Raw genomic sequence first — 25,492 nt, 5'->3', positions numbered from 1 at the left:
TAGAAAATGCCTGTTGGGTAGCTTTTCCTTTTGGCAAGACTCTGTTCCAAGCCAGGTATTTGTGGCAAGAGCAGCTGGACCCAAATCAAGACATCAAGTTGGATGGTTTGCAACTCAGGTTCCCAAAGTGAGTTACAGAAATTGGCAACTAAGGGCTTTGTCTGAAAGGACAGAGGAGCTGAACAACCAATCCAATCTCATTTTAGGCTTGCTGGCACTCGATTATAGGTCTGTTCCATCCTGAAAGGTGTGGGGGTTTTTTGGGGGGGGTGTTGGTTGGTTTTAAAGAACTCATTTGCATTGGGTGCATTTTTACACACACCCCATGTAAAATGGGCACTTCTAAAATGGAACATGTGCACTTTGCAATGCTTTTTAATACTTTCATCTGTAAAATATGCATTTCTTCCTATACACTTAAAAATATAATGCTGTCATCATGCAGCCTCCTTTGGAGGTTTTGTAGGGCCGCATCACGATGGATATGCATGAAGAAGTGGGGATGGGAAGGTGAAAAATGAATTTAATAGTTACATGGGGTTGGAAGTGGAAGTCCTAGAGTGTTAATGTGGGAATAGTGGTCAGTTGGTTGGTGAGTGTAGTGAGAAGGGGTGCAGCCCCTAGTTGCAGTGGGGGTTTTTTCTGGGGGGACTCAAGGGTACGCATACCCCTAAACATTTTGTGAATCTTTGTACTTTTGTCAATTTACTGTATGTATTTTTCCCCAATTTGAATTCTAAAATGGTGATTTTCTTGAGTCAAAATGAGAATTCCCCTAAACATTTTTTTTATAGAAAAAAGGCACTGCCTAGTTGTATGCATATTTGTGTAAAGCAGTATTTCTGCATACACATTTTGCATTCACATTTGCCAAATTGGGAGAACTGCATAATCTGACTGCCGGTTGCATTACAGTATAAGATGCACAGAATTTGGAAGTGGGTGTCAAATTGGGTCAGTCTTCTGTAAGAAGGAGACCAAATGAATCCCTCTTCTAATTGCTGGGACCTGGTTTTGCACAGGCCACAACAGAAGACCAGATTCAAGTGGGACTGCTCTGGCATCTAGAAGTTGGGGGCAGGGGACATGTTTGGAGCAATTTCAAAAATAACAAAACTAAATGTTTCAGCATTCCCATGACTCACCTTACTGAATTTATTCAATGTTCTGGAAAAAAAGACATTAATTCCCCTTCTCTTGTTAGCAGCTCAAACAACTGCAGCAAAGTTTTGGAATGGTTCTCATTTTTCAGACTGGTTCTGAAAGGTTTGGCTATTTTTGAAAAAACCCAACCATAAGTTAAGGGTACAAACTGATCAGAGAAAAAGAGAACCATATGTGGCAATTTGGCGCTCACTTATTTAATATGTTAACACAAAAGAACAGTTCAGGCCCAACACAAATCTGTCTGGTTATTTTAGGAATTTCTTGTACCCTGGTGTTTGCTTGTTTGTTTTCATTTTTCCCTCTAATTTCTTTCATGCTCTTTGATGTAACCACATATATCCACTGAGTTTGGAATATGTTTGTCTTGTCTTCTCTTGCTTTGAAAAATAGATCTGCAGTTTCTGCCTGCATCGGTCTCAGGAAGTGGCAGTGGGGTGGTTAACTGCAGCAGTGACAGCAGTAAGAGAGAAGTATGTATTGCCACTGCTGCCACTTCCAGAGACCGATGCAGGCAGATCCAACCCAACCATTAACTACTGTCTGCACCCCTCTCTGTTTGCTTCCTTCTTCCTCTGTTCTGCCTTTGTCTCCTCCCCACTGCCACTTCCCCATGGATTGTGGCAGCTGAGGGACCTGGGTTGTTGCTCTGTATGTTCTCCCTTCTCACCACGGTCTCCAGGTTTGTCAACGTTATGCACTACAAAGATGTCTGCAAACATGACATGAGTGCTGGCAACATTAACCCCACAGAATGGGATTCCTTTGCAGATAAATGTCATGCCTGGAGTCAGTCAGGTTGTGTATCTGAGGCATTGGGGGGGTTGGGGGTCTGAAAGAGCCCCCTTTGAAGGAGACCAGGGGTTCTGTTAAAAATCTCTTGACTCACAAAAGCTCACTTTTGAGACATAAGAGACACCCTTTCCTCTGCTCACAGAAGAGGCCCCTTTGCAGAGACACCTGGGCTCAGAGAATATGAGAATGGCATTTGGGAATGTACTTCTGGAGAGTAAATTTATGGGAGTCTGGCCATCCCAGCTTACCAGAAGGACAACTTGCCCTTATGTAGGCTTGTTATCTATGTAAACATAAATCTCAGACTACTATTCTACCTTTTAGTAGGCTTGTATCTATGTAGACTAAGAAGTGAGGGGCCCTCGAAGGGATGCCATGTCAAGGTGCAAACTGGATTTCACAGAGAGTTGTATCCAATGAGTGTTTGCCAGCTACCCTCTGCAAATGTCTGGAGCTTTTGATTGGATTTTATATGAATCCTTTGTCTGTAAACCCTTTAAAAAGTTCCCCGTGGACAACACCCGGGGTTCAGTTTTTGCGGAGCAATGCCACTGAAACACTTTTACTGCAGTAAACTTTGGGCTCTTCCTTCAACCTGACTCATGGGTAGTTAATGGTACTAGTGTGAATAGCAGGTTTTCTCCTGCTTCATATCCACAGTGGTGACCAGAGCAGGAGTGATTGCTGGGAGGAGCACAGAGAGAAGAATTGCCAAGGTGCGCCTGTAGCAGCAAAACTGGATGCCTTCATCTGCCCCACTTATAATAAAACATGACTCTCCCATATTGGTGTCTACAGCCACAGCAGGCGCTGTAACTCTCCAATGGTTTGACTTTACCCCTGAAGGCACACTCTTCCATTGTCTCCTGAGACAGATGGTTGGCAACTACAACAGTGCTGTGTCTGGGTAGCCCCAGCACCCCCTGCCTATGCCTTGATATGAAAGGGAAGGAAGCCATTTTACATTGTCAAATAGGTAATGGTATGTATTGATGTATAGAGAAAGGCTCTTCTGGGTGTTTGCAAAAGACCAGAAGTCATGGAGGCCAGCGAGGACCATTGTTTAGTGGCAATGTCCTCCAACCTTCACCAGCCTGTTACCTTCCTGATGTTTTGGACTACAATTCCCATCAGCCCCAGGAAGGCAGGAGTACATGTTTTGCATGCAGAAGGTCCCAGGTCTAATGCCTGGCATTTCCTGTATTTTAGAGTACAGGAAAAACTTCCAACCAAGGCCCTGGAGATCCACTGACAATCAGAAGCAGTTTTAGAAAGAAAGAAAGAAAGAAAGAAAGAAAGAAAGAAAGAAAGAAAGAAAGAGGAAGGTGGGAAGAATGAACCTCATTGATTTCTGAACGATAAAAAATGAAAATTGTTCAATCATTTCATTTTTAGGTGCCCACCCACTGTTCATTTCTATTGGTACACAAATTGAAACAACCTGGAACAACCTGGACAGGTCACAGTGAGGTCACAGGGGATGAGAAAGATATAAAATGAGGTCTACAAATCAAAGGCTCTTCTGGTTCATCCATCTGGCATTTGGCACATCTGATCCTTTGAAAGGGTAACAGAAGGCCTGGGAATTTTATGCCTTTTGGATGGTAAATGCCAATGCTGTAAACATCAGAAGTCTTAAAACAAACATAAATGGGAGGGGAATGAAATGAACAGGATTCAAAGAAATGAAAAACAAAATTAAGTTTAGGCAAAGGTATTGCTAGGTACTTAAAGGATTCAGGGCACTGGCTCATCGGAACACAAATGCACAGAAAACTTGCATATGTTAATTTATATGTATAGATGCAGTTGCAGGTTTCTGAGCAAATTAAGGTGATGGATGGCTGAGTGCTTACGAGCACGCTCTTTGCAACTCAGCATACCTCCTGTCAAATACTACTCACATCCAAGTAATTTTTTTAATAAAAGCAGCTTTTTAAAAGGTTCAGGATATCAAAATGCTTGGGCCACTTCCTAATCATGTTCATAGTTTAAGAATGAAAGTAGAGAACCTTAGCATTTTTCCTTGGCTTGCATGTACTGCTCTTGGTAGTAGTGTATGATTTGGTCAGATCAGTCTGTGTTCTGACTCAGAGCAAGTCTTCCTCCAAGCATTTCCTGTTTTATGGTTGTGTAGACTTTTCATCGTAGTCTCATTCTGAAGATCAAGTGGTGCCCATGGAAATTCTCCCTCCTACATAACTCTTACAGGAGTCTTCTTCTTAATTTTGTATTTATTGTTTATTACTTATGGAAAAGTGGTTCCCACCTTTCTCCAAAGCTGCTCAAGGCAGCTTACAAAAATTAAAATCAACAATACAATCAATAATAAACTATCTTAGAAACATTTTTTAATAAAAAAGAAAGAAACCCAGTAACAGCAGCCCAATAAAACAGTTTCAGCAGGAGTTTTTTAAAAAAGGAGAAAAGAAATAACACAGTGTTAAAAACACAGGGGAGGACACAAGGTGGACCTTATCTGGTGCCTAAGAGAGAGTGATGATGGCTCCAAGTGATAACTTGCCTAGGAAGGGTATTCCACAATCACAGAGCCACCACGCAAGAAGACCCTCTCTCAGGTAAGTGAGCTACTTAACCTCTGTAGGACAAGGAGATCCTTATTTGATTATTTTAGCTGATAGGTAGGTTCAAGTGGAAGGAGAAGACCTTCACCTATCCCAGCCCACCAAAAACAACTAGAGGCTTTGGAAGTCAACACAAGGACTTTGAATTGTCCTCAGAAACAAAAACCAGCAAACTGGTGAGGTAAGCACCCAACATGTTCTGGTCCAGTTGATGTTCCCAAACACCTTTCAAAGCCCCTCCTCCCCCATACAACACATTGGCTTATTTTCCTTTGCTTTTGGTCACCTGGCATACATTAGCCTTTCTCCACGAAGTTCTGAATGCACAGATAGTCATGTAGTTTTCAAGCATCTTTTCCCACACCGGCTCGTCTGCCATGGATCTCTTGTGTGTTGACAGAAGGTTCTGAAGCAAATGCAAAGATGACCACCAGAACTTCACACATCAGATCTATTGGCCATTGTCATTGCCTTGAGTGAACTTGGGGGGCTGTTCCTGAACATGGCCCCCACGCTCTCTTGTGGATGTGCATTGCAGGGGAAGATTTCTGTCTTTCAAGAATGTGGCGCCACCATTGCTGACCTTCTCATCAAGGGATCCTCAATAAGATTTAAAGGAACCCCAGGGAACACAGTCTGACAACCTTAACCATGTCTACTCAGAAGTACGTCTCAGTAAAATCAATGTGACTTACTCCCTGTTAAGAATTTTTAGCGTTGCATCCTGAAACCCATAGGCGTGGAGAAATGTCATAGCCTGAATTGGTTCCTTCTGCACACTGAAACTCTCTGTGTTCACACGGGATCCACCGAGCTTCTTTTGCTAAATTCTAAGAGCTGTAATCAACATGGATTATTCAGAGAACGCTCAATTGCCTTTTCCCAACCCCGGGATTGTTGTTGTTGTTGTTAAATTAGTTCTCTTGTAGAAATGGGCTTTGGAATGCAGGTGTCAGCATGTATGTTTGTGAAAACTAAATTTCTGAAGTAGAAAACATCCATTTATTTAAGTTCATATATACTAAGCGTGTCAAACGGAATCATATTTATAACCCACAACACCCATTTCTTTGATGGTATTAATTTTTTTTTTAGAAAAAAACAACAACCCAGAACATTTAAGATTTTTTTTTCCAAAAATTTGCTACAGTACAAAAAGTGTTTGTGTTTATATATATATATATATATATATATATATATATATATATATATTATATGTATAGTAACCAGAAATACTGACTTTATTAGAAGAGATATTCCCCACCCTTGCTTTCACTATATATATTTTTTCTTTTTGACATGTATTCCACTCTGCGTCACCTTCTGAAGACGTTTCCCCCAGGCGAATCATGGCACATTATGGTATTATTGGCACAGGTTCAAAAATAGAGTCACAGTCCACACACGTCCCAGACTGAAGCCATGGCTCTGTTTGGCTGGCTTCCATCTTCTTTCTTCCATCTTTGTTTGCAAGTTTATTCTCTCCCCACCCCAGACCCCACCCACGACCATCTTCTCCCAGAAAAATAATGCACTCCTCGAAAATTCAATCACTCGTAGGGGCAAATCCCTTTTTTATTATATAAAAATATATTTGGCTGTTCTTTGAGTCTTCCATCAGTAAACACAAATGGTAGGTATAGGTAACCCATTCCTTTTTTTTTTTTTTTACAGGTTCACCAATGGAATCCTGTTAAGGACAAAAAGAAAATATTAAAATTAGCAGCATCCCACAATAATCTACAGTTTTTGTTTTTTAGTATTAGCCATGCATTAATTTTCAGTGGCTATCACCTTCCTTACAGCTCATTTTCGCCTTTAATTAAATTGACCAAATTTAGAGAAAATCAACAAAAACTCAAATAAAACAGTCGCCATGCGCATAAGGACACTCCGCAGACCAAATATACAACCATCCAATGTAAAATGTAATTTTATTTCCTCTTTAAATAAAAACAGAACACGAGAGAGAGAGTCTAACCAAGACATGCTGAAAACAGATCCGTTGGAACCAAAGCTACATAAATTAATTGATTCCATGGGGTTTAAATCTGAGCATGACTTGACATTAGATCACACCCAATGAAAATGATAATTTTTCTAGCCTGGTTAAGGTAGGTAACAATATGTACAGAAGCTTGAAAAAATACTTTTCAAATTATGATTGCGGTTGTGTTGGTTCTGTATCACCCCTTCCTGCCACAGGAGCCCAGGGAGACTCACAGCATGCAAAAAACCCACAAAAAACCCTATAGCAGCAGATGTAAATATTGAACTGTTTGGGACTCTTCACACAGATCTCGAAAGCCTGGACAAACAAACACATCTTTGACTGACGATGAAAAACTGTCACTGTGGGAGGGAGTTCCACAATTGGTGCACTGCCACCAAGAAGACCCCCATTTAAAACATAAGAACTCATTTAAAGTCCCTCATTGAAAACATGAGCGCCTCCTGGATCAGGCCACTATCCCATCTACTCCAGCTTCATGTTTTCACAGTGGCCAACAAGATGCCTCTTCTGGGAAACCCTCAGGTAAGAGCTGAGGATGAGAGCACTTCTCTCTCCCTTCCTGTGGCTCCCAGAAATGGGTACAGTGGTACCTCAGGTTACATATGCTTCAGGTTACATATGCTTCAGGTTACAGACTCTGCTAACCCAGAAATAGTGCTTCAGGTTAAGAACTTTGCTTCAGGTTGAGAACAGAAATCGTGCTCCGGCAGCGCGGCGGCAGCAGGAGGCCCCATTAGCTAAAGTGGTGCTTCAGGTTAAGAACAGTTTCAGGTTAAGTACGCACCTCTGGAACGAATTAAGTACTTAACCTGAGGTACCACTGTATTCAGAAGCATTGCTGTTCTGTACGGTGGAGGCAGAACATAGCCATCATAGCTAGTAGCACAAGAGCCAATTCCTGAGAGCCGAGTTCCCTTTCCCCCACAAATAAAATATTTGAGAGGGCCAGGCCTCCCCAAAGTTGATGGGCTACGTCTTGTGATCGATTATGTGGAGTGGGGCTTACCTGCCCCTTCCCCAATATTTTATTCAAGTCGGCACCCCTGGCTAGTTGCCTTTCAGAGCCTTCTCCTCTTCAGGAGTTTATCTAATCCTCGTTTAGAGCCATCTGAGTTGCTGCCCATCATTGCCTCCAGCAGGAGGTTAGTGCCACAGTTTATCTCTGTGCTGTGCGAAGAAGGACTTTCTTTTTTCAGTCCTGCATCTTCCCACATTCAACTTCTTTGGATGTCATGAGTTCTAATGCTATGTGAGAGGGGCAAAATTTCGCCATGCCCCACTTTCTCCATGCCTTGCATAATTTTATAATCTTCCATTGTGTCACCTCTTACTCGCCTTTTCTCTGAATTAAGAAGCCTCAAAATGCTGTAGCCTTTCTTCACAGGGAAGTCGCTCCACAATACCTGTCGCCATGGTGACTGCCATGCCCCCACCCACCCTCAGCCACAGACACACACACCCAACTGCCCCGTACCACCTTCTCTCTTTGTAAGGTGACTGTCCAGAGCTGGGTTTGTGTGGGGTACATATAACATTCCCTTTGTTCCTGTTCCCCCCACAGATGCTATATACAGTGGTACCTCGGGTTACAGACACTTTTGGTTACAGATTCCGCTAACCCAGAAATAGTACATCGCGTTAAGAACTTTGCTTCAGGATGAGAACAGAAATCGTGCAGCGGTGGCGTGGCGGCAGCAGGAGGCCCCATTAGCTAAAGTGGTGCTTCAGGTTAAGAACAGTTTCAGGTTAAGAATGGAACTCCAGAACAAATTAAGTTCTTAACCCAAGGTACCACTGTACCTGAATATTTCCCACATCTAATGTAGCCATTCAAGAGGCATGTGGTGTAAGGTAATGATCTATTAGGGCAGAAATAATAAATATAGGTCTCTATGATCACATACTGGACAGAAGCATATGATTTAAGTTTTTAGTGATCCTTTCTGTTACTTTGTCTTATGTGGCTAATAAAAATGCAAACCCGATTCTATTGAAAACAACCCTGTTGCCATCCAAACTCTCTCTCCATCTCCATCTCCATCTCTAACTCCCACTCCAGCTACCACTCACTCCTAAACTCAACTGACTCCCTAAACTGTCTCCCACCAGCATTCAAACTCACTTTCAAACTCTCATTCAATCACCATTCACTTCCAATATTCCATGCACGCTCTTTCTCCCCCTTGCAACCTAACAGATACTTTAAATCACATGTTATACTTGTCTAAACATTTACTTTAATTACACTAGGAGCTGTTCTCCTACTCGCTATGTTCACCAACCTCTCCCCCCATTTCTCCTACATTAACCTCTAGAGTTTCCACTTGCCACCCCAGGCAACTACCAGCAGATCTCAGGGCACAGCTTGGCATAATAATAATATAATAATAATAATAATAATTTATTATTTATACCCCGCCCAACTGGCTGGGTTTCCCCAGCCACTCTGGGTGGCTTCCAACAAAAGATTAAAAATACATTAAAACATCAGTCATTAAAAACTTCCCTAAACAGGGCTGCCTCCAGATGTCTTCTAAACGTCAGATAGTTGTTGTTCTCTTTGACATCTGATGGGAGGGCATTCCACAGGGTGAGCACCACTACCGAGAAGGCCCTTTCCCTGGTTCCCTGTAAGTTCGCTTCTCGCAGTGAGGGAACCACAAGAAAGCCCTCGGCGCTGGACCTCAGTGTCTAGGTTGAATGATGGGGGTGGAGACACTCCTGGCAGGTATTAGGGAGCAATGTCACCAGCCCACACTCACTTAAGTTAACTAGTTATGGCCTATCAAAAAACAAAAACCGAATAACAACTACATACAAAGACAATCCCAAAACCAATTCTCTTCCGATACACAAAAGAGCTTCCCTAGACCAGATGAGACTACATGTTCCTCAATCGCTCTCCTACAAGCCGTAGGATTTGAGACCACACTTTCCCTCCCCACCAACCCTATGCTAGTACCCCACCTCCAACACAGCCAGACATCCAAGTGTGCATGAGGAATAATGTTCACTTGGGGCATGCATGCATTCAACCCTGCAGAGTTACAATCCAGCTTGCCTAGTCAATTTCCTAGACAAAATCAAGAAACCAACATTGTGATTAGAACCTCCACCCACTGGATTTTATGCCCTAATATCTAGTTCAGACTTGATGGGCTTGTGTGAATATCTGATGGTATCAGAGGCAAGGCGAGGCAAGGCGAGGGGGCTGGGTTGGCTGATGTTGGGGTTAGGCAATCAAGGAATATATCATTTCTTGTTATCTGGTCACCTGGGAAAGTTCCTTTTCATCTCAATCTACCAACAAGTGATATTGTACAAGCTATCTAATTTTAGTGCCGCATTGAAACATCTCCTGCATTTTTGACTATTGGTCATCAATTAATGAGAAAAGAAATACAGCACTTGATTGCAATGAAAAACAAAACAAAACCTCAAAGCTGTTTGCAAACAGAATAAAGCAATGAGATTATCAATAAAAACTGTTAAATTTAAAACATTCCAAAATACTAATTAAAATTAACTAAAATAGATTGAAAGAACATGTCAACATTCTACGTATCTGGGTGGGCTTGCCTAAAAAATGTTTTGAGTAGGTGCTGAGAAAAATACGCTTAAGGTGCCTGCCTGATTTTAATGAATAGAACTGCATTCTATAATTATCAAAGCAGGTGGAACATTTCAATGACATTCTCATGAATGAGGTGCTGGGTTTTTTGTTACTTACCTTATTTTTGAGGTGGTCGAGGGGTGTTTTGTGAAGGTCCTTCCATTTGCTCCACAAACCATCTCATCAGCGCTCTGCAATTTGCACCCTCCCTGGTTTCCCATGCTCAGCCTAGGGGAAGACATCATGAGGTCACTCCTCCGGCTGGGCTTTTTTTTTCAGATCAGGAAGTGTGGGCAGTCGGGGAAGCTGCAGAGTGCTGGAGAAATGGTGACTGCAGGATGGAGGGGAACCCCCACATACCACCTTCAGCCACCTTGGAAAGCTAAGGTAAGCTCCAAACCCCATACCCTGGTAAATTCTTCAAACAGATCTAGAGCGCCCCAAGAACAAGATGGAGTCTAGCAACATATTGGAAGACAGATTCCCAAACAGATCATAGAATCATCGAATTGTAGGATTGGAAGGGACCTCAAGGGTCATCTAGCCCAATGCCCTGCAATGCAGGAATCCTTGGCAGGTGGCCTACCATCTTCTGTTTAGAAACCTCCAATGAAGCAGAGTTCACCACCATCCAAGGCAGTCTATTCTACTGTCAAACTGCTCTTACCATCAAAAAGTTCTTCCTAATGTTTAGTTGCAATCTCTTTTCTTGCAATTTGAATCCATTGGTTCAGGACCTATCCTCAGCAGCAGCAGAAAGCAAACTTGTTCCATCTTCCATGCGGCAGCCTTATAGATATTTGATAATGGTCATCACATTGCCTCTCAGTCTTCTCTTCCCCAGCCTAAACATACTCAGCTCCCTCAACCATTCCCCAAAAGGCTTCATTTCCACAGCTCTTTAACATCTTAGTGCCTCTGGTTTAATTATTACTTTGGTTAGAGTTGAGGTGTCAGCCTGGAAAACACCTGCGGATCCCTTCCAAATATGTGATCCTGCACATGTGAGGCTTAGTATCTGGTAGGAGAAACCGGCTGAACCAACTCAACCAGTACCTTTGTTGTGGTAATAACTTGGCCGGCTAGTTAAGTCCTGCCACGTACATGTCCAAAGAGGTTGCCATAGAGACACATGAGTGAGCCTTTTCCTATCTCACCTGGCTGGATGCCACATTATCTGGGGATGCTCAGGTTGTATACATGTATACAGGTTGTATACATGAGTAAGTAAAACCATATATATATATAATCACAGCCTCCTCTGACTTTCATTCCAAGGAAACCAAACCCTGGGGAAAGGGCTGGCATTTCTGGAATCTCTTTCCACTTGGGGATTGGAATGTGTGCAGCATTATGATGGATAGGAAACACAGAAGCTATACTCACTGAAGGGGTTCAAAGAAGGAAGGAGGGCAACATTTAAAATATGACATCCCTGCTCATTTGCACTGTGGTTTTGATGGGAAAAGGAGAGAGAGAAGGGGAAGCACTGTGAACATTTTATAAATAGGGAAGCGGGGGCAGGGGGGGAATAACAAATGCTGCCACCTTGCAGTGATGCAGAATTAAGAAAGATGGGATTTCCACATTGAGGCATCAGGTCCATTGCTGTGAGAACAGGAGGCTGAACTAGATAATAAAGTAAGAAGAGCCTGCTGGATCAGGCTAATGGCCAGTCAGATGCACCAATGGGAAATCTGAAAACAGGATCTGAGAATTATTATTATTATTATTATTATTATTATTATTATTATTATTATTATTACCCTGCCCATCCAGCTGGGTTTCACTAGCCACTTGGGGTGGCACCCAACAGATTAAAAACAAAACAAAACATCAAATATTAAAAACTTCCCTAAACAGGACTGCCTTCAGATGTCTTCTAAAAGTCAGATAGTTGTTTATTTCCTTGACATCTGATGGGAGGGCGTTCCACAGGGCGGGTGCCACCACCGAGAAGGCCCTCTGCCTGATTCCCTGTAACTTCACTTCTCACCATGAGGGAACCACCAGAAGGCCCTCGGCTCTGGACCTCAGTGAACGATGGGAGAGAAGATGCTCCTTCAGGTATACTGGGCCAAGGTCGTTTAGGGCTTTAAAGGTCAGCACCAACACTTTGAATTGTAGCCTTCTCCCTTACAGTGGTTTTCTGCAACTCACATTCAGATGCATGACTTCCTCAGAACATGGAAAAAAATGCATAGCCATCTTTGCTAGTAGCCACAAATAGCCTTACCTTGCATGGATTTGTCAAATCCTCTTTTAAAGCCATCACTGCCTCCCGTGGGAGCAAGTGCCATGGTTTAACTATGTGCTGCATGAAGAAGCATAGAAGCATAGGACTGCAGAATCGTAAGCTGTCTCAAGGAACTAGTCCAACCCTCTGCAATACAGGAACCACGGCTAAAGAATGTCTGACACATGCCCATCCAACCTCTGCTTAAAAACCTCCAGTGAAGGAGATTCCACCACCTTTCAAGGTCATCCATTCCACCATTACTCTGTTATCACCAGGTTGGGCCCTGTTTTCCTTTGAGGACTTTATTTGACGTGTCCTGAATCTTCCAACAGAATGGACCTTTGGCCTGATCCAACAAGGCTAACTGCTTATGTTCTTATTGATGCAACTTATTGACATTATGTTATGACTTGACTCAGTGAAAACTACAGTGATGGAGCTGCTGTGAAAACTCAGCTTGTAGTGATGTATTTGCAGTCAGGGCTGGCCCACCCATGAGGCCAGTTGAGGCAGTGGCCCCAGGGCAATCAGCTGGGAGGGACAGGAGATCCAGCCTCCAAGGAGAGCACCACTCACTGCCTCCTGTGCTTGACAGCCACTGCCACTTCCTCCGCTGAACATCCACGCAGCACCAGGTGGCAGGGGATGCATGGCAGCAGAGAGCACATAGTGGTGGTTGCAGAAACAAGGGCAGCGTTTTCTCTTTTGCTTCCAGCAGCAAAATGTCCTGGGCATCCCTGTCTGCAGTGGCCTCTTGTAATGTGCCAGTAAGCATCCTTTGATTCAAAATGTCCAAAGCATGAACCAGCCCTCATTAATGCGACCTCCTCGCCAGAGGAAGGGAAGCAGCAGCACATGGCCCCGATCCTGTTCTGAGGTGTTCACCTCTCCTCCTCCCGACCACTTAGCCCACAAGTGTGCAATCTGGGTGCGGGTGAGAGAGAGGAGAGGTCTTTAGTATCACTACACATTTAATTTAGATTAAGGGACGCGTTAGCAAAACCGTAAATCATCATTAGAGTTACATCTATTGAGGATTAGCCGACATGCAAGAGATAAGTACCATGTATTGCAGCTAAACTTTAATTACATTTAAAGTTAATTGCTGTTTGTGCAATGGCTAGCAGGCTAGACTCAAAAGGGGCACACCCCTCTCTCAACACTGCCATTCATATCTCTTTTTGAGGGGGAGGTTTAGAAAGAGCTCTGTTTATGGTTCTGTTGGAGGTCCTTTTCTCACAACCTGCTTCGTGCCCTTTATTGAGAGCCAATGGGGTGTAGTGGTTAGGGTGTTGGACCTGGGAGATCAAGGTTCCAAACCTCTCAGCCTAACCCACCTCATTTGTGGGAAATGAATGAGGAGGGGGAGGACCATGTATCTGTCATATTGAGCTCCTGGGGGGAGGGGTAGAAATGCAACAATTAAATAAATAAACCAGGGATCGATGACCTTGCCAGGTTACCAACCATAAAGTAAACATACAACAGGAAGCCAGACACTGGAGCTAAAATGATTCAGAGAGAAGCGGATGAAGCAAAATTGTGCATTTCTCCATCTCAGCCTTTGCCAGTCTGGTGGCCTCCAGATCTTCTGTGCTACAACCCCTTGGTTGACAGGAGTTGTAGTCTGGAACCTTGTGGGGGGTGGGGAAGCAAAGGCTAGCTGATTGAAGCATATTTCATTTATGACCAAAAAAGGCACTATAGTGGACTTGTAGCTTGAAATCATGGAGAAGAGTTGGATGGGTGAAAGGTCCCACAGATTGTCTCCAGGCTCACCTCCATGCCAGTTCATCTCTCAGGATCTGATGGGTTCCATCCTATCTCCATCCCCTTCAGAATAAAGCTACATCATCAAGATGAAAATTCTAAGTACAAATGGGAACCACAAACCACTGGGATAGACACTGCTACCAGCAAGTTGAGGGAAAAAATGCTCCCCAACATTGAAAACAACTGAAAAGCTCCAAGTTGGGGAGGGGGGTGTCTGAAGGAATTATAGAACCATAGAACTGTAGTGTTGGAAGGGATTCCCAAGGATCCTCCAGTCTAATCCCCTGAAATGCAGGAATCACAACTAAAGAATTTCTGACTGGTGGCCATCCATATTCTGTTGAAAAGCCTCCAATGAAGGAGAGTAAATCAACTTCTGAGGGAATCTGTTCTACTGTCGAACAGCTCTTACCTCAAAAGTTCTTCCAGTTTAATGCTGGAGGAGACTCTTGAGATTCCCATGGACTGCAAGAAGATCAAACCTATCAGGAAATAGGCCCTGAGTGCTCACTGAAAGGACAGATCCTGAAGCTGAGGCTCCAATACTTTGGCTACCTCATTAGAAGAGAAGACTCCCTGGAAAAGACCCTGAAGCCGGGAAAGATTGAGGGCACAAGGAGAAGGGGACAACAGAGGACGAGATGGTTGGACAGTGTTCTCGAAGCTACAAACATGAGTCTGACCAAACTGCGGGAGGCAGTGGAGGACAGGAGTGCCTGGCGTGCTCTGGTCCATGGGGTCACGAAGAGTCGGACCTGACTAAACAACTAAACAACAACAACAAATGTTTATCTGGAATCTCCTTTCTTATCATTTGAATCCATTGGTTCAGGTCCCATCCTTTGGGACAGTGGAAAACAAGCGACCACTGCTCCAATATGGAGTCCTCTCCTATCTCATGTTGAGTTTCCAGTTCCCCAAATCATGCGGTGATCTGAAATCTTAATTAACGGCCTTCTTTCTGATACTTAATCTCCAGCCCCACCACCAGAGCAACACAGTTCTCTGACTGCCCCCCAAGATGAGATGAACTACTTTACGTGGACTTCTTAGCACGTAACACTAATACTAAAAAAAGCTTTCGTTGGCATCAGGCAGAATCAGGCCAGGACACCAGGTACCTCCAGCTTGCACAGTAACAGTAACCCAGCCTGATGCTGCGGCTTATATCACTGTGCAATGCCAAATCGGAACCCCCTTGGAACATCCCCTATACCACAAGCTGTACTGCACACACACACACACACACACAGAGAGAGACACACACACACACACACACACACGTGTAACAATTTGATCTTAGCTGAACCACCAGATCTGGTTTCTCAGCACTGTGCAGACACTAATAAGCGCTGCAGAGTGAAGCTACAGAGACAGAGACGTGTCAGTAGCAACCTGTATATTTATTACGCTCTTAACAGCTTTTCTCCATGGCCTCAATTTGCAAACTAGGTCACTCCTTGATGTGGAATCTTCTGTGACCTCAATTTGGTGCCTTCTTAGTCAAAGGAAGAGGAGCAAGAGTCCCTGGGATAGCAGCCAAGCAGATATTCACAACTGGAGGCCCAAAGGACTTATGTGGGCTCTTTTATGCTTCTTGAGGATTTTTTTTTATCACCTCTTCTCATCCAAATTACGGTTCTCAGGGAGCACCTCCTCCCATAAGCATCTCTCTGTGTTTCCTTAGAAAGTGAAATGAGGTCTTGTTGCATGCTTCTTTGCCTGTCTCTTATTTCTTGGGGGCACTTACAGCCCATCTTTCTGGTTAAAAATTAAAACACCCAAGGCAGAGAAAACGGGTGGTAAAGTGGGGGAGGAGAGTTGCTCTGGGACTTATTTCAGAGCAGGAATGGTGTTGTCATCAGCTGGGGAAAGAGAATTGGGAGGGGGGAATCAAAGGCTGGGAACATCTTTCCTTTCCTTTGATGTGCTTCCTGCTTCATGCTGATAGTTCAAATGGTTGCATTTTTGGGCAGGGTTGTTAGCATTTCTAATGAAAAGCTAATGGTTGCCTTTCAGCTCACACTGAAACCTCAATAGGTTTTCTTGGAATTATGCTTGGTCTGGTGCATCGGTGAGAATGCAAAATGTCAGAAGAAGAAGAAGAAGAAGAAGAAGAAGAAGAAGAAGAAGAAGAAGAAGAAGAAGAAACTTATGCAAAAGGAAATAGGTAATGCAACTATTATTTCTACTGGTGAGCTCCACCCAGAGAACCTGAATAAATTTAAGGAGTCTTTCCAATTTCTCCAGAGAATTCCAAGAGGCCCTTTCTACATGGCTCTAATTCAGGGTTCAGGCGTAAAGTTTTAATAAGAATAGAGTTAGTGCTTGGTTGAAGTGACTGTTTAGAGGAGGGCTTTTTCGTGGCATTGAAAAGCGACCACTTTCCCATTTTATAATTTCTTGGCAATTTTGCAAAACACTGCCCTCACTTGCCATTTACACTACCCTCACTTACAATCTCACCCACTCTGTCCCAGGGGCTGGAATAATACAGTACGCACTTCCATATCAATATATTATAAATATTATTCAAGAGCTAATTTCCCTTGTATAGAAATGTTGCAGACTTCACAGAGCATGTCCATCGACTTTTGAAGGATGTAAGCAATACTCTGGGGTTCTTTTCTTTTCTTGTTTTCCCCTAGAACTACACGGAATAAGATTTTATAGGTCCAGAACTGTATTTGGTTTTTTGCTGTAAGATCTTGCCGATTTAAGCAAGGGTTTCTTCTCAGGAAGGATATTGGAGAGAATGTTAATAATTAACAACAGATGGACTACAGGGTTCCCACAGGGTTCAAAGTTCCAGGAGGATTTGATTGGCTGAACTGTTCTTCAAGATACAGTGTTGATGGGCTGGTTATAATAATCTATAATAATTTGCAGAATTTGTGGAGGTGGTTCTCAGGGTACAGAAGGGACTTCTGAGCCAGATGCCTGCTACACACCTGTTTGTTTGTTTTTAATGCCACGTAAGAAGCAGAACAATGTTCAGTTATTTAATGGTTTTTAGTACAAGGAAAGGGGCCTTTGGGATTTCTGCACCTTCCTGTTCAGGTGGGACAGCTCAGCAACAAAACATATTGTGCTGCCCCTGCTGATAGTAGGCAAATGGCAGCTAGTTCAGCAAAAGTAAGGTCTCTCCCACCCCCACCCCCCTTCCCCTGCTCTGTCTTGGAGCCTTACACCAAGCTGGCTCATTGGTCCATCTTCACGTGTTCCCAACCTGGTGTACCTGACAGGCACCACAATGCCTTCAAAGGCCTTCCTTGATGCCCCCAGGTTGAACCATACTCCGTAGATTTCCAGCTTTCTTTCTTTTCTTTTCTTAAAAAAAAGAGATTTCTAGCATTTTTAGAACCGGCGATATGAGCCCAAATGTACAGAAAGCATTTTGTGTGAGACACTGGCCAGCTCAACCATTTCAGTGTTTTACTTTGGCCCTCCACCCAAAAATATTGCCTCCCACTGGGGGAAAAAAGAAAATCTCTGGAAACGATTTCTGCAGACACCGTAGCTGAAGATGCCTTCGGCATGCCAAACATGGCCCTCCCCCTAACAGGTGTACTGAGATAGATGTATTGATGGTCTGACTTGGTACAAGGTAGCTTTCTAGGCCCCATCCTCATCCTGAGCCTCTGACAATCTCATATTTCATCTCAGCAGCCCCTGAAATAGCTGTGTGGAGCAGCTTCAGCGGAGGCTGTTAACTTTTTATTCTCTTTTCTGTTCTAATCTAATTACCTTTTTGTAATGCTCAGTGGCTGGGCATGATGTTAAATGGGCAATTCCGAGCAAGTCACAGTTAGCGAAGGCTGGAAAATTTCATTTAGGGAGATCCGTGATTCATTATGATGGTACGGGGAGGGGGGCAGATTCGAGACTGACCAATTAATTTGCTCGACTGTTTGACTCAAAACTGGCCTGGCTACCCTACAGTGAAATGGCGGGTTATGTCTAATAGCTTTTCCCCTCCCGCTGCAGTCTACAAGGCCACCTTCAAAGGAACAACATGAAAGACACCGCAGATACTAAAGGAGAGGGAGGGGGGAATGGCTGTAACATTTCTAGTATCATCAGACCTCAGTGGGAATTCGGAATCATAAGAACAAAGGAAAAAAACAAGAACACAAGAAAAGCCCTGCTGGATCAGGCCAATGGTCCATCTAGTTTCAGCATCTTGTTCTCACAATGGCCCACCAGATGCCCAAATAGGAAACCTGAAAGCAGGACCTGAGCACAAGAGTCCTCTCTCCTCCTGTGATTTCCACCAACTGGTACAGTGGCACCTTGGTTTACGAACTTAATCCGTTCCAGAAGTCCATTCTTAAACCAAAGTGTTCTTAAACCAAGGCGTGCTTTCCCACAGCAGTGGGGGACTCGTTTTACAAATGGAACACACTCAACAGGAAGTGGAACATGTTCTGCTTCCAAGCCAAAGTTCACAAACGAAAGCACCTACTTCCGGGATTGCAGCGTTCTTAATCCAAGTTATTCATAAACTAAGCTGTTCTTAAACCAAGGTACCACTGTATTCAGAAGCATTATTGCTTATGACACGTATTCAGAGGCAGAGCAGAGCCATCCTGGCTGGCAGCCACTCATAGCCATCTCCTCCATGAATTTGTCTAACACTCTTTTAAAAACCATCTAGGCTGGCGGCTGTTGCTTCTTCCTGCAGGAGTGAGTTCCATATTTTAACTATGTGCTGCATGAAGGAGCACGAATCTGTCCTCAATCTTCTGACGCTCAGCTTCCTGGGATGTCCACAAGTTGTAGTGTTGCTACCCACTTTATCCATACCCTGCATCGTTTTACAGATTCCGATCATGTCCCCTCTTACTCTCCTTTACTCTAAACTAAGCTTCCAAGCCTTGCCGCTCCACCTTGACCAAGCCAGAACATCAGCACATCTGTCGCAGAATATACCTTTGGAGGAGGATTGTGCCCTAAGCAGAAGCAAAAGGGAGAAATGGAGATCGCATGAATGGATCTGTACTACCATGGTGCCCACTACTGAAAGAGAACCCACAGTGGTGAAGACACCACCCCCATATAGCTGTCAACTTTCAGATTTGAAAATAAGGGATCAGCAGTCTCACCTGTCCCGGGGACAGTCTATGGGATATCTAACAATCTGGGATAGCAGCGGGAAGCAGTGGGAAACGGCGCTGGAATAAGGGAATTCCCCCGCAAAAAAGGGGGAAGGTTGACAGCTATGCACCCCCAGCACAACCTTTGCATCACCACACACACACACACATTCACTCATACTCATGCAACCCTATGGTGGCCACACCCTGTGTGTCTGCTATGACCCCATTACTGCCGTTCCCCAGGCAGGTCTTCAAACCTTATGCTGCATTCAAGGGCTGTTTTGTATGAACCCAAGCGATGATCATAGAATCGTAGAATCGTATACTTGGAAGGGACCCCAAGTGCCATCCAGTCCAACCCCCTATAATGCAGGAATCTCAGCTGAAGAATCCCTGAGAGCTGACCATCCAAACTCTCCTTAAAAACCTTGGTCGAAGGACAGACCACCACCTTCCAAGGGAGTCTGTTCCACCCTCAAACAGCTCTGACCGCCAGCAAATTATTCCCAATGTTTAGCTAGGATCTCATTTCTTGCCATTTGAATCCATTGGTTGGGGTCCTTCCCTCCGGAGCAGCCAAAAACAAGCTTATCCCACCTTCCATGTGAAAGTCCTTCAGATATGTGAAGGTGGTTATCAGAAGGGTGAGGGCACACAGCACAGCAACCACACAGCTTCCTGGGTAGGATGCCTGCAGAGAACACTCACAGCCTTGCTGTGAGAAGACCCACCTAAGTTGGGTTTACCTTCTCCTGGAAGATGCAGCTGGTGATGCAGAGGTAGAGCCTAGATTTTTTTTGTGGGGTTTCCCTGCCTGGCCTCCTGCCTTCCTGATGCCCTGCTCCCTGACAGTCATGGACCATTCATTCCAACCCTTGGAAATTCATGGCTGTCTGAACCCGACTCATCCAACATCCATGTCCCTCTGCATAGACCTGATTTATTGATTGAGTTGGGTGGACAGCCATCCTATATGCCCACCCAAAATGTCACTGGGTATGTGTGGATACACCCCCACCAAGTCCATGCAGCGCTTGTCTGAGGTCCAGGGTGGAAGTATTGTTAGAATAAAGTTATAAACTCAAACAAAAAAGCAGCCAGTCCCTGGTGAGGGCCTCCATCTGGTTTAGCCCTCCGAGGCCTGGGGCAAGTGTACCCAACTGCCCCCCCCCATCCCTGCACGGGCCTGCAACCCACCTCGCTAGGATCCCTTACATCCAGTTCCATTTGTCTTCAAACGGATATACTGTGGAGTGAGGCAGAATAAATTGCAATGAGCTTTTATTTTTAGAATGAAACTAGTTTCTCCAGAAGTGCTTTTCATGAGCAAAAAATAAAAATACACAGTAGGTTGAGATTGTGTTTGGGAGCGGGAAAGGACTCGGTTTCCATGGATTCTAGAATAAAATGTCATTCGTACACAGCCTGCAATTCCTTTCCTCTGAAATGATGCTCTTGAAGGCACATAAGGAATGGGAGGCGGCAAAAGCACTGTGGGTGGGTGAGAAGGGTGTATCCCTCGGTAATGGAACCACTGGAAGACCAGAGAAGTTCTCCCACTTCTCTCAATGCTTCAGAGGCTTTAGCCCTTGCATATGCGCCTTCCCCTACTTTGCTGTGCTGTAAATCACAGCACACAAAAACAGAATAGTTTTCTCACCTTGCCTAAGAAGCCTTGCCTCAGTTTTCTGTCTCTGGTTCACCATGAGACCGAGCACCTGAACAACTATCATTATGGATGAAGAAATGAGTCTGAAGATAAAGTTTAATGGTTGATTGGTTGGTTGGTTTTGTGGGTGGGGTAAACTTTGTACCCCCTAAACTCCAGTTTTGCTCCAAATGTCCTATTGGATGATGCTGTGAACCACCCTGAGATCTACGGATGAAGGGGGTATACAAATTAATTAATCTCTAAAAGAAGCTGAATAATTTGTGGAAGGAAGGGCAAATTTTGGAAGGTGATTTTGCAAAACAAAACAAAACAAAAACCAATGCCTTTTTTTCCTTCTCTGACTCACCCCCCTCTTCCTCTCCATCCATCTAATTCAAGGACTGAGGACCTGTAGTCCTCCAGATTTCGCTGTACTACAGCCCTCATCACCCCTGAACATGGACTACGCTGGTTATCCAACAGAAGTAGGAGTTCCTCAACATCCTCCCACCATCCCTGTTTGAATTTAGACCATGTGCTTTTGAGATGCCTGTACAATATTGTTACCCATCCTAAGCTTCAAATAAAAAGGCTTGTGTGTGTTCTATTACAGAAGTGGCAAAACACCAGACCCTCTCCGTGTTTCTTCACCAAACATTTTTTATAACTAAATGTTTAGGAATCCTGACTTGTAATCAATTATTACAAAACAATCTGAAGCAATAACATCAGGTAAGGAAATGAAAGCAACTCATTACAATAATTTAAATTCATCTGAAACATGCTTAATGTTAGTTGTTCCAATGCCACCTCTGCATGCAAGCAATTTCAGCCCTGCTGTGATAAGCGCCTTGCGTAACTGCGATAATCTAAAACAGATTAAAAACAAAGGTTCGATAGATTAATGTACCAGCAAATGTTTGGCGTTTGCAGAGCAAAAGTCGTGCTCGCTTTCCCTCTTTTTCTTTTTCTGCGTAAACCAGCAAGGCATTTTAATTAAAAGCATCGGGGAGCTCCCTTCGATCACAGCAGGGGTGCGATTGGAAAGTGTGGGAGGGATTTCACTGGGCGGACAGATTGGTGATTTGGGAATAAAAATGGCGGAAGAGAAGGTACGTACCAGGAAATGGACACATGGCGTCTGCCCTGCCCCCAGGAAATAAAACAGACTTCGGCTGGTCAACAGGAGATTTCAAACCATTTCTCAGACACAAAGGCCACAGGGATTAGATGCCGATCGGAGGAGGAGGGTCTGCAGCAAGCAGAAAAATCGACTGGCACGTGGCAATGTGTAACACACAGCAAGTAAGTCTAGCTACATCTGCAGCCCATAATCAGCCTTTTCTTTTCATATTTTGAGTGGGGACAATAATTTCAAAACGATGCTTTGGATGGTTGTATTGGCTTCTGCGGGTGTTCCAAGAGGAAAGTGGAGGTTTTTTTGAAGGTGTGGGGGGAACCCCATCCCAGATTAAAACAAACAAAATGCCCAGTCAGTATTAGTATCCCAACATGGGACCTGAGTGGATGCTATATCACCCATGTCGAAGGATAAAAGGTAAAGGGACCCCTGACCATTAGGTCCAGTTACGGACGACTCTGGGGTTGCGGCGCTCATCTCGCTTTATTGGCCGAGGGAGCTGGCGTTTGTCTGCAGACAGCTTCCGGGTCATGTGGCCAGCATGACTAAGCCACTTCTGGCGAACCAGAGCAGCGCACGGAAACACCATTTACCTTCCCACCGGAGCAGTAGCTATTTATCTACTTGCACTTTGACGTGCTTTTGAACTGCTAGGTTGGCAGGAGCAGGGACCGAGCAACGGGAGCTCACCCCGTCGCGGGGCTTTGAACCGCCGACCTTCTGATCAGCAAGGCCTAGGCTCTGTGGTTTAGACCATAGCGCCACCCGTGTTCCCTCTGTTGAAGGATACAGAGGCTGTAATAGCCATATTAATAACTATATAGGGCTATTAATAGCAACTGAAGCCTCAATCCCTACACTGAGATGTCTCAGATACAGGGGGGGAAGTCATATTTGTATCTTATGTTGTGGTTTTGTGCTTTTCCAATGAGCTTTGCAGACACAGTCATAGGCTATTTAAGATGCCTGCTTTTGGCCATGCAAAAAACTGAAAAGTTGTACCCTCTGATTTCCTCTGTAAAAAAATTGCAAGACTGGCAATTTTGCCAAATCTGAAAGAATTGAGCAGAGACCAATAATTCCCAACAAAGCACCACCTTTAGACAAAAATCATATTCTCTCCCCCCCCCCCGCCGCTTTTCTAAAGATAGAAATAAACCGCAATGAACCCTTTCCAGCCAATGCATACCTGCCAGGGAAGAATACAGAAAGCGGAGCATAATAATGGAAAGGCACCTGTAGGAAACGGTTCTCCACAGTTCACAGGTACAACAGGAAAACACAGACACACAGACACATAGGTATGCCCTTTATCCCCACTTCTCCAAAACTGCGACACTATGGCTCCCCACGCATTGGTTGGCTGGGGCTCATATTCCAGCATCACAGAGACAGGCACACAATGAAATGGTTGAAAAATCCTTGCCAATCTTCTGCCCACCAGGAAGCCCACATCTTGGCACTTCAGCTAGTGTCCGCAACACCCATACAGATTTCCACAAGAGTACCCCCCCCATAGATTGCAACTAACCCCCCCCCCCAATTCCTGAGGACCTTGCAGAATCTGAGTGGTGTCCCCTTTTCCTATTTAAGTTCAGTTCTAAATTTGGACCAAAATGGACAAAGCAGTGGTGTGGAGATTTCTCAGAATCTTAATTGGGTTTAGTAGATGGCGTTCAAGCATGCTTCAAGTATGCAGCAAATGTTTGGTTGGAAATCTTTGCACAGATCATCAGCAAGACTCTTCTAAAGACAGATTTTTGGGGGGCCAAGTTGCCTCTCATTCTTAAGCCAAATAAAATGATCGTAGCATCGTTGGATGTATGCCAATTGCATTGGGACTTGTGGGATACTACAATATCTGTGGACAGGCAGGAAGGACTTAAAATTGTCTTTGTGACATAGCCATCAGTTCCCAATAATCAGGTCACATCCATAACATCAAATTCTGGATGCAGTGGGCATTTTTTGCCTGGGAAGTAAGATGATTGAGAAACTTTTCCTATGTGAAATGGGAGTCGATCATGGAAGCATGGCAACAGCATGACAAAGGTAACACGCAGATTGGGCAAAAAAAAATCAAGGAGTGGCTCAACAACACAGGATCATGTTTTCTGGCTGTGGCCTTAGTGGGATGGTCAAAGGGAATCAAAAAGATATATAGAGAACATATAGAGTCTGGGTGGGTTTCAGTTCCATCAAGCAAGAATTCGATGAGTGGGATAGGACACACAACTTGACAAAATTAAGTTGTCCAAGGGAAGCTTCCAGAGGAGCAAGGGCAACACTCATCTGCCTGGAGTCCTCCAGATGTTGATCACCCCCTGAGCTTAAGTCTAACAACATTTGGATGGAATTGGGTTGGAAGGGTGCTTTATATCTATATATCGGGGTGGGGAACCTGTGGTCCTCCAGATGTTGTAGGATGTAGGTCCCCTTCAGCCCCAAGAACACGGCCAATGTTCAGAGACTGTGGGGATTATAGCCCACCAACATCTGGGTGTGTGTGTGTACAGGTTAGCCATTTGTGGTCTAGATATTTACAATTCTTAGAAAGTGCTCATACATGTTGATATAAGAATTGAACAGGAGTTCCATTCCTGCCCCCCAAACTTGCTTTTGGTAGTAGCATCAACAACAATGGCATGGGACTGCCTTCCCCAGTCTAGGACCCTCCAAATGTTTGGACTACAATTCCCATCATCCCAGACCATTGGCTGTGCTAGCTGGGACTGGTGGGAGCTGGAGTCCACCCACTTCTGTTAAGGCCAAGATGGGGAAAGCTAAGTTTATGCCTCTCCTAGCAATCATCCACGTCTTCTGTGGGAGGGAGGGAGGGAATTCACAATGGATAGTCATGATTCCAGTGTCAAACACACACACACACACACACACACAAACATTGACAAAACCCTCAGAGTTGCATGCAATTGGCCCCTAAGCAACTGAGAGTATATTTCATCATGGCCGCTTTGCTAGTCATTCAATCAGATGCACTCAACAGATTACAGGCTTCTGAGAAAATGCTTAACATTTCACACTTATTCAACCAAGTCCTACACAGATTCAGTGAACCTAAATTAGCCATGTCCATTAACTTCAGTGAGTCTACTCTGAGCAGGATTAGTGTTGAATAATACGCTCGGTGTCTATCTTGCCCTCCCATCTTCAGTGTTCTCAAGCTGGACAAAAGAATCCCCACCCCACAATCTCACATTAACCACAGTGCTTGCAAATCTTCACTTCACATTAATTAGAACCAGTAGACCAAATATTGTGCGTGGGAGACAGAGGAGGGGTTGTGGGTGTGTGGGTGTATTTGTGGTTGTGTTCGGTTGTCCCAGAGATCCTTTTCAAACTGAGAAAAAGATAATTGCAGAATGTCCTGCAAACAGGACTATTTCAGACAATAAATTTT

At 44.2% G+C, this 25,492-nt stretch overlaps 1 protein-coding gene across 5 annotated transcripts in view; it reads right to left on the bottom strand.

Moving 5' to 3' along the window:
- Window positions 1-5,735: 5,735 nt before the first annotated feature.
- The window catches only part of AJAP1 (adherens junctions associated protein 1), a 134,515-nt gene continuing 114,758 nt past the window's right edge, over window positions 5,736-25,492 (bottom strand). For 2 of the 5 annotated variants that reach the window (XM_082233431.1, XM_082233432.1), the window contains exons 5-6: window positions 10,289-10,399; window positions 5,736-6,234 (exon numbers count right to left, since the gene is read on the bottom strand). In XM_082233431.1, the coding sequence (XP_082089557.1) occupies window positions 6,213-6,234; window positions 10,289-10,399 (133 nt within the window). In that variant the 3' untranslated portion in view covers window positions 5,736-6,212. Of the gene's footprint in view, window positions 6,235-10,288; window positions 10,400-22,053; window positions 22,186-25,492 lie in introns of those variants that run through there. The other 3 variants (XM_082233433.1, XM_082233434.1, XM_082233435.1) reach the window with 3 other exon arrangements.

The sequence above is a fragment of the Podarcis vaucheri genome (genome assembly GCF_965113315.1).
Source record: "Podarcis vaucheri genome assembly, chromosome: 7".
Taxonomy (NCBI): domain Eukaryota; kingdom Metazoa; phylum Chordata; class Lepidosauria; order Squamata; family Lacertidae; genus Podarcis; species Podarcis vaucheri.
The sequence above is the reverse complement of the archived record's forward strand: the minus strand, read 5'-3'. Positions and strand labels throughout refer to the sequence as shown.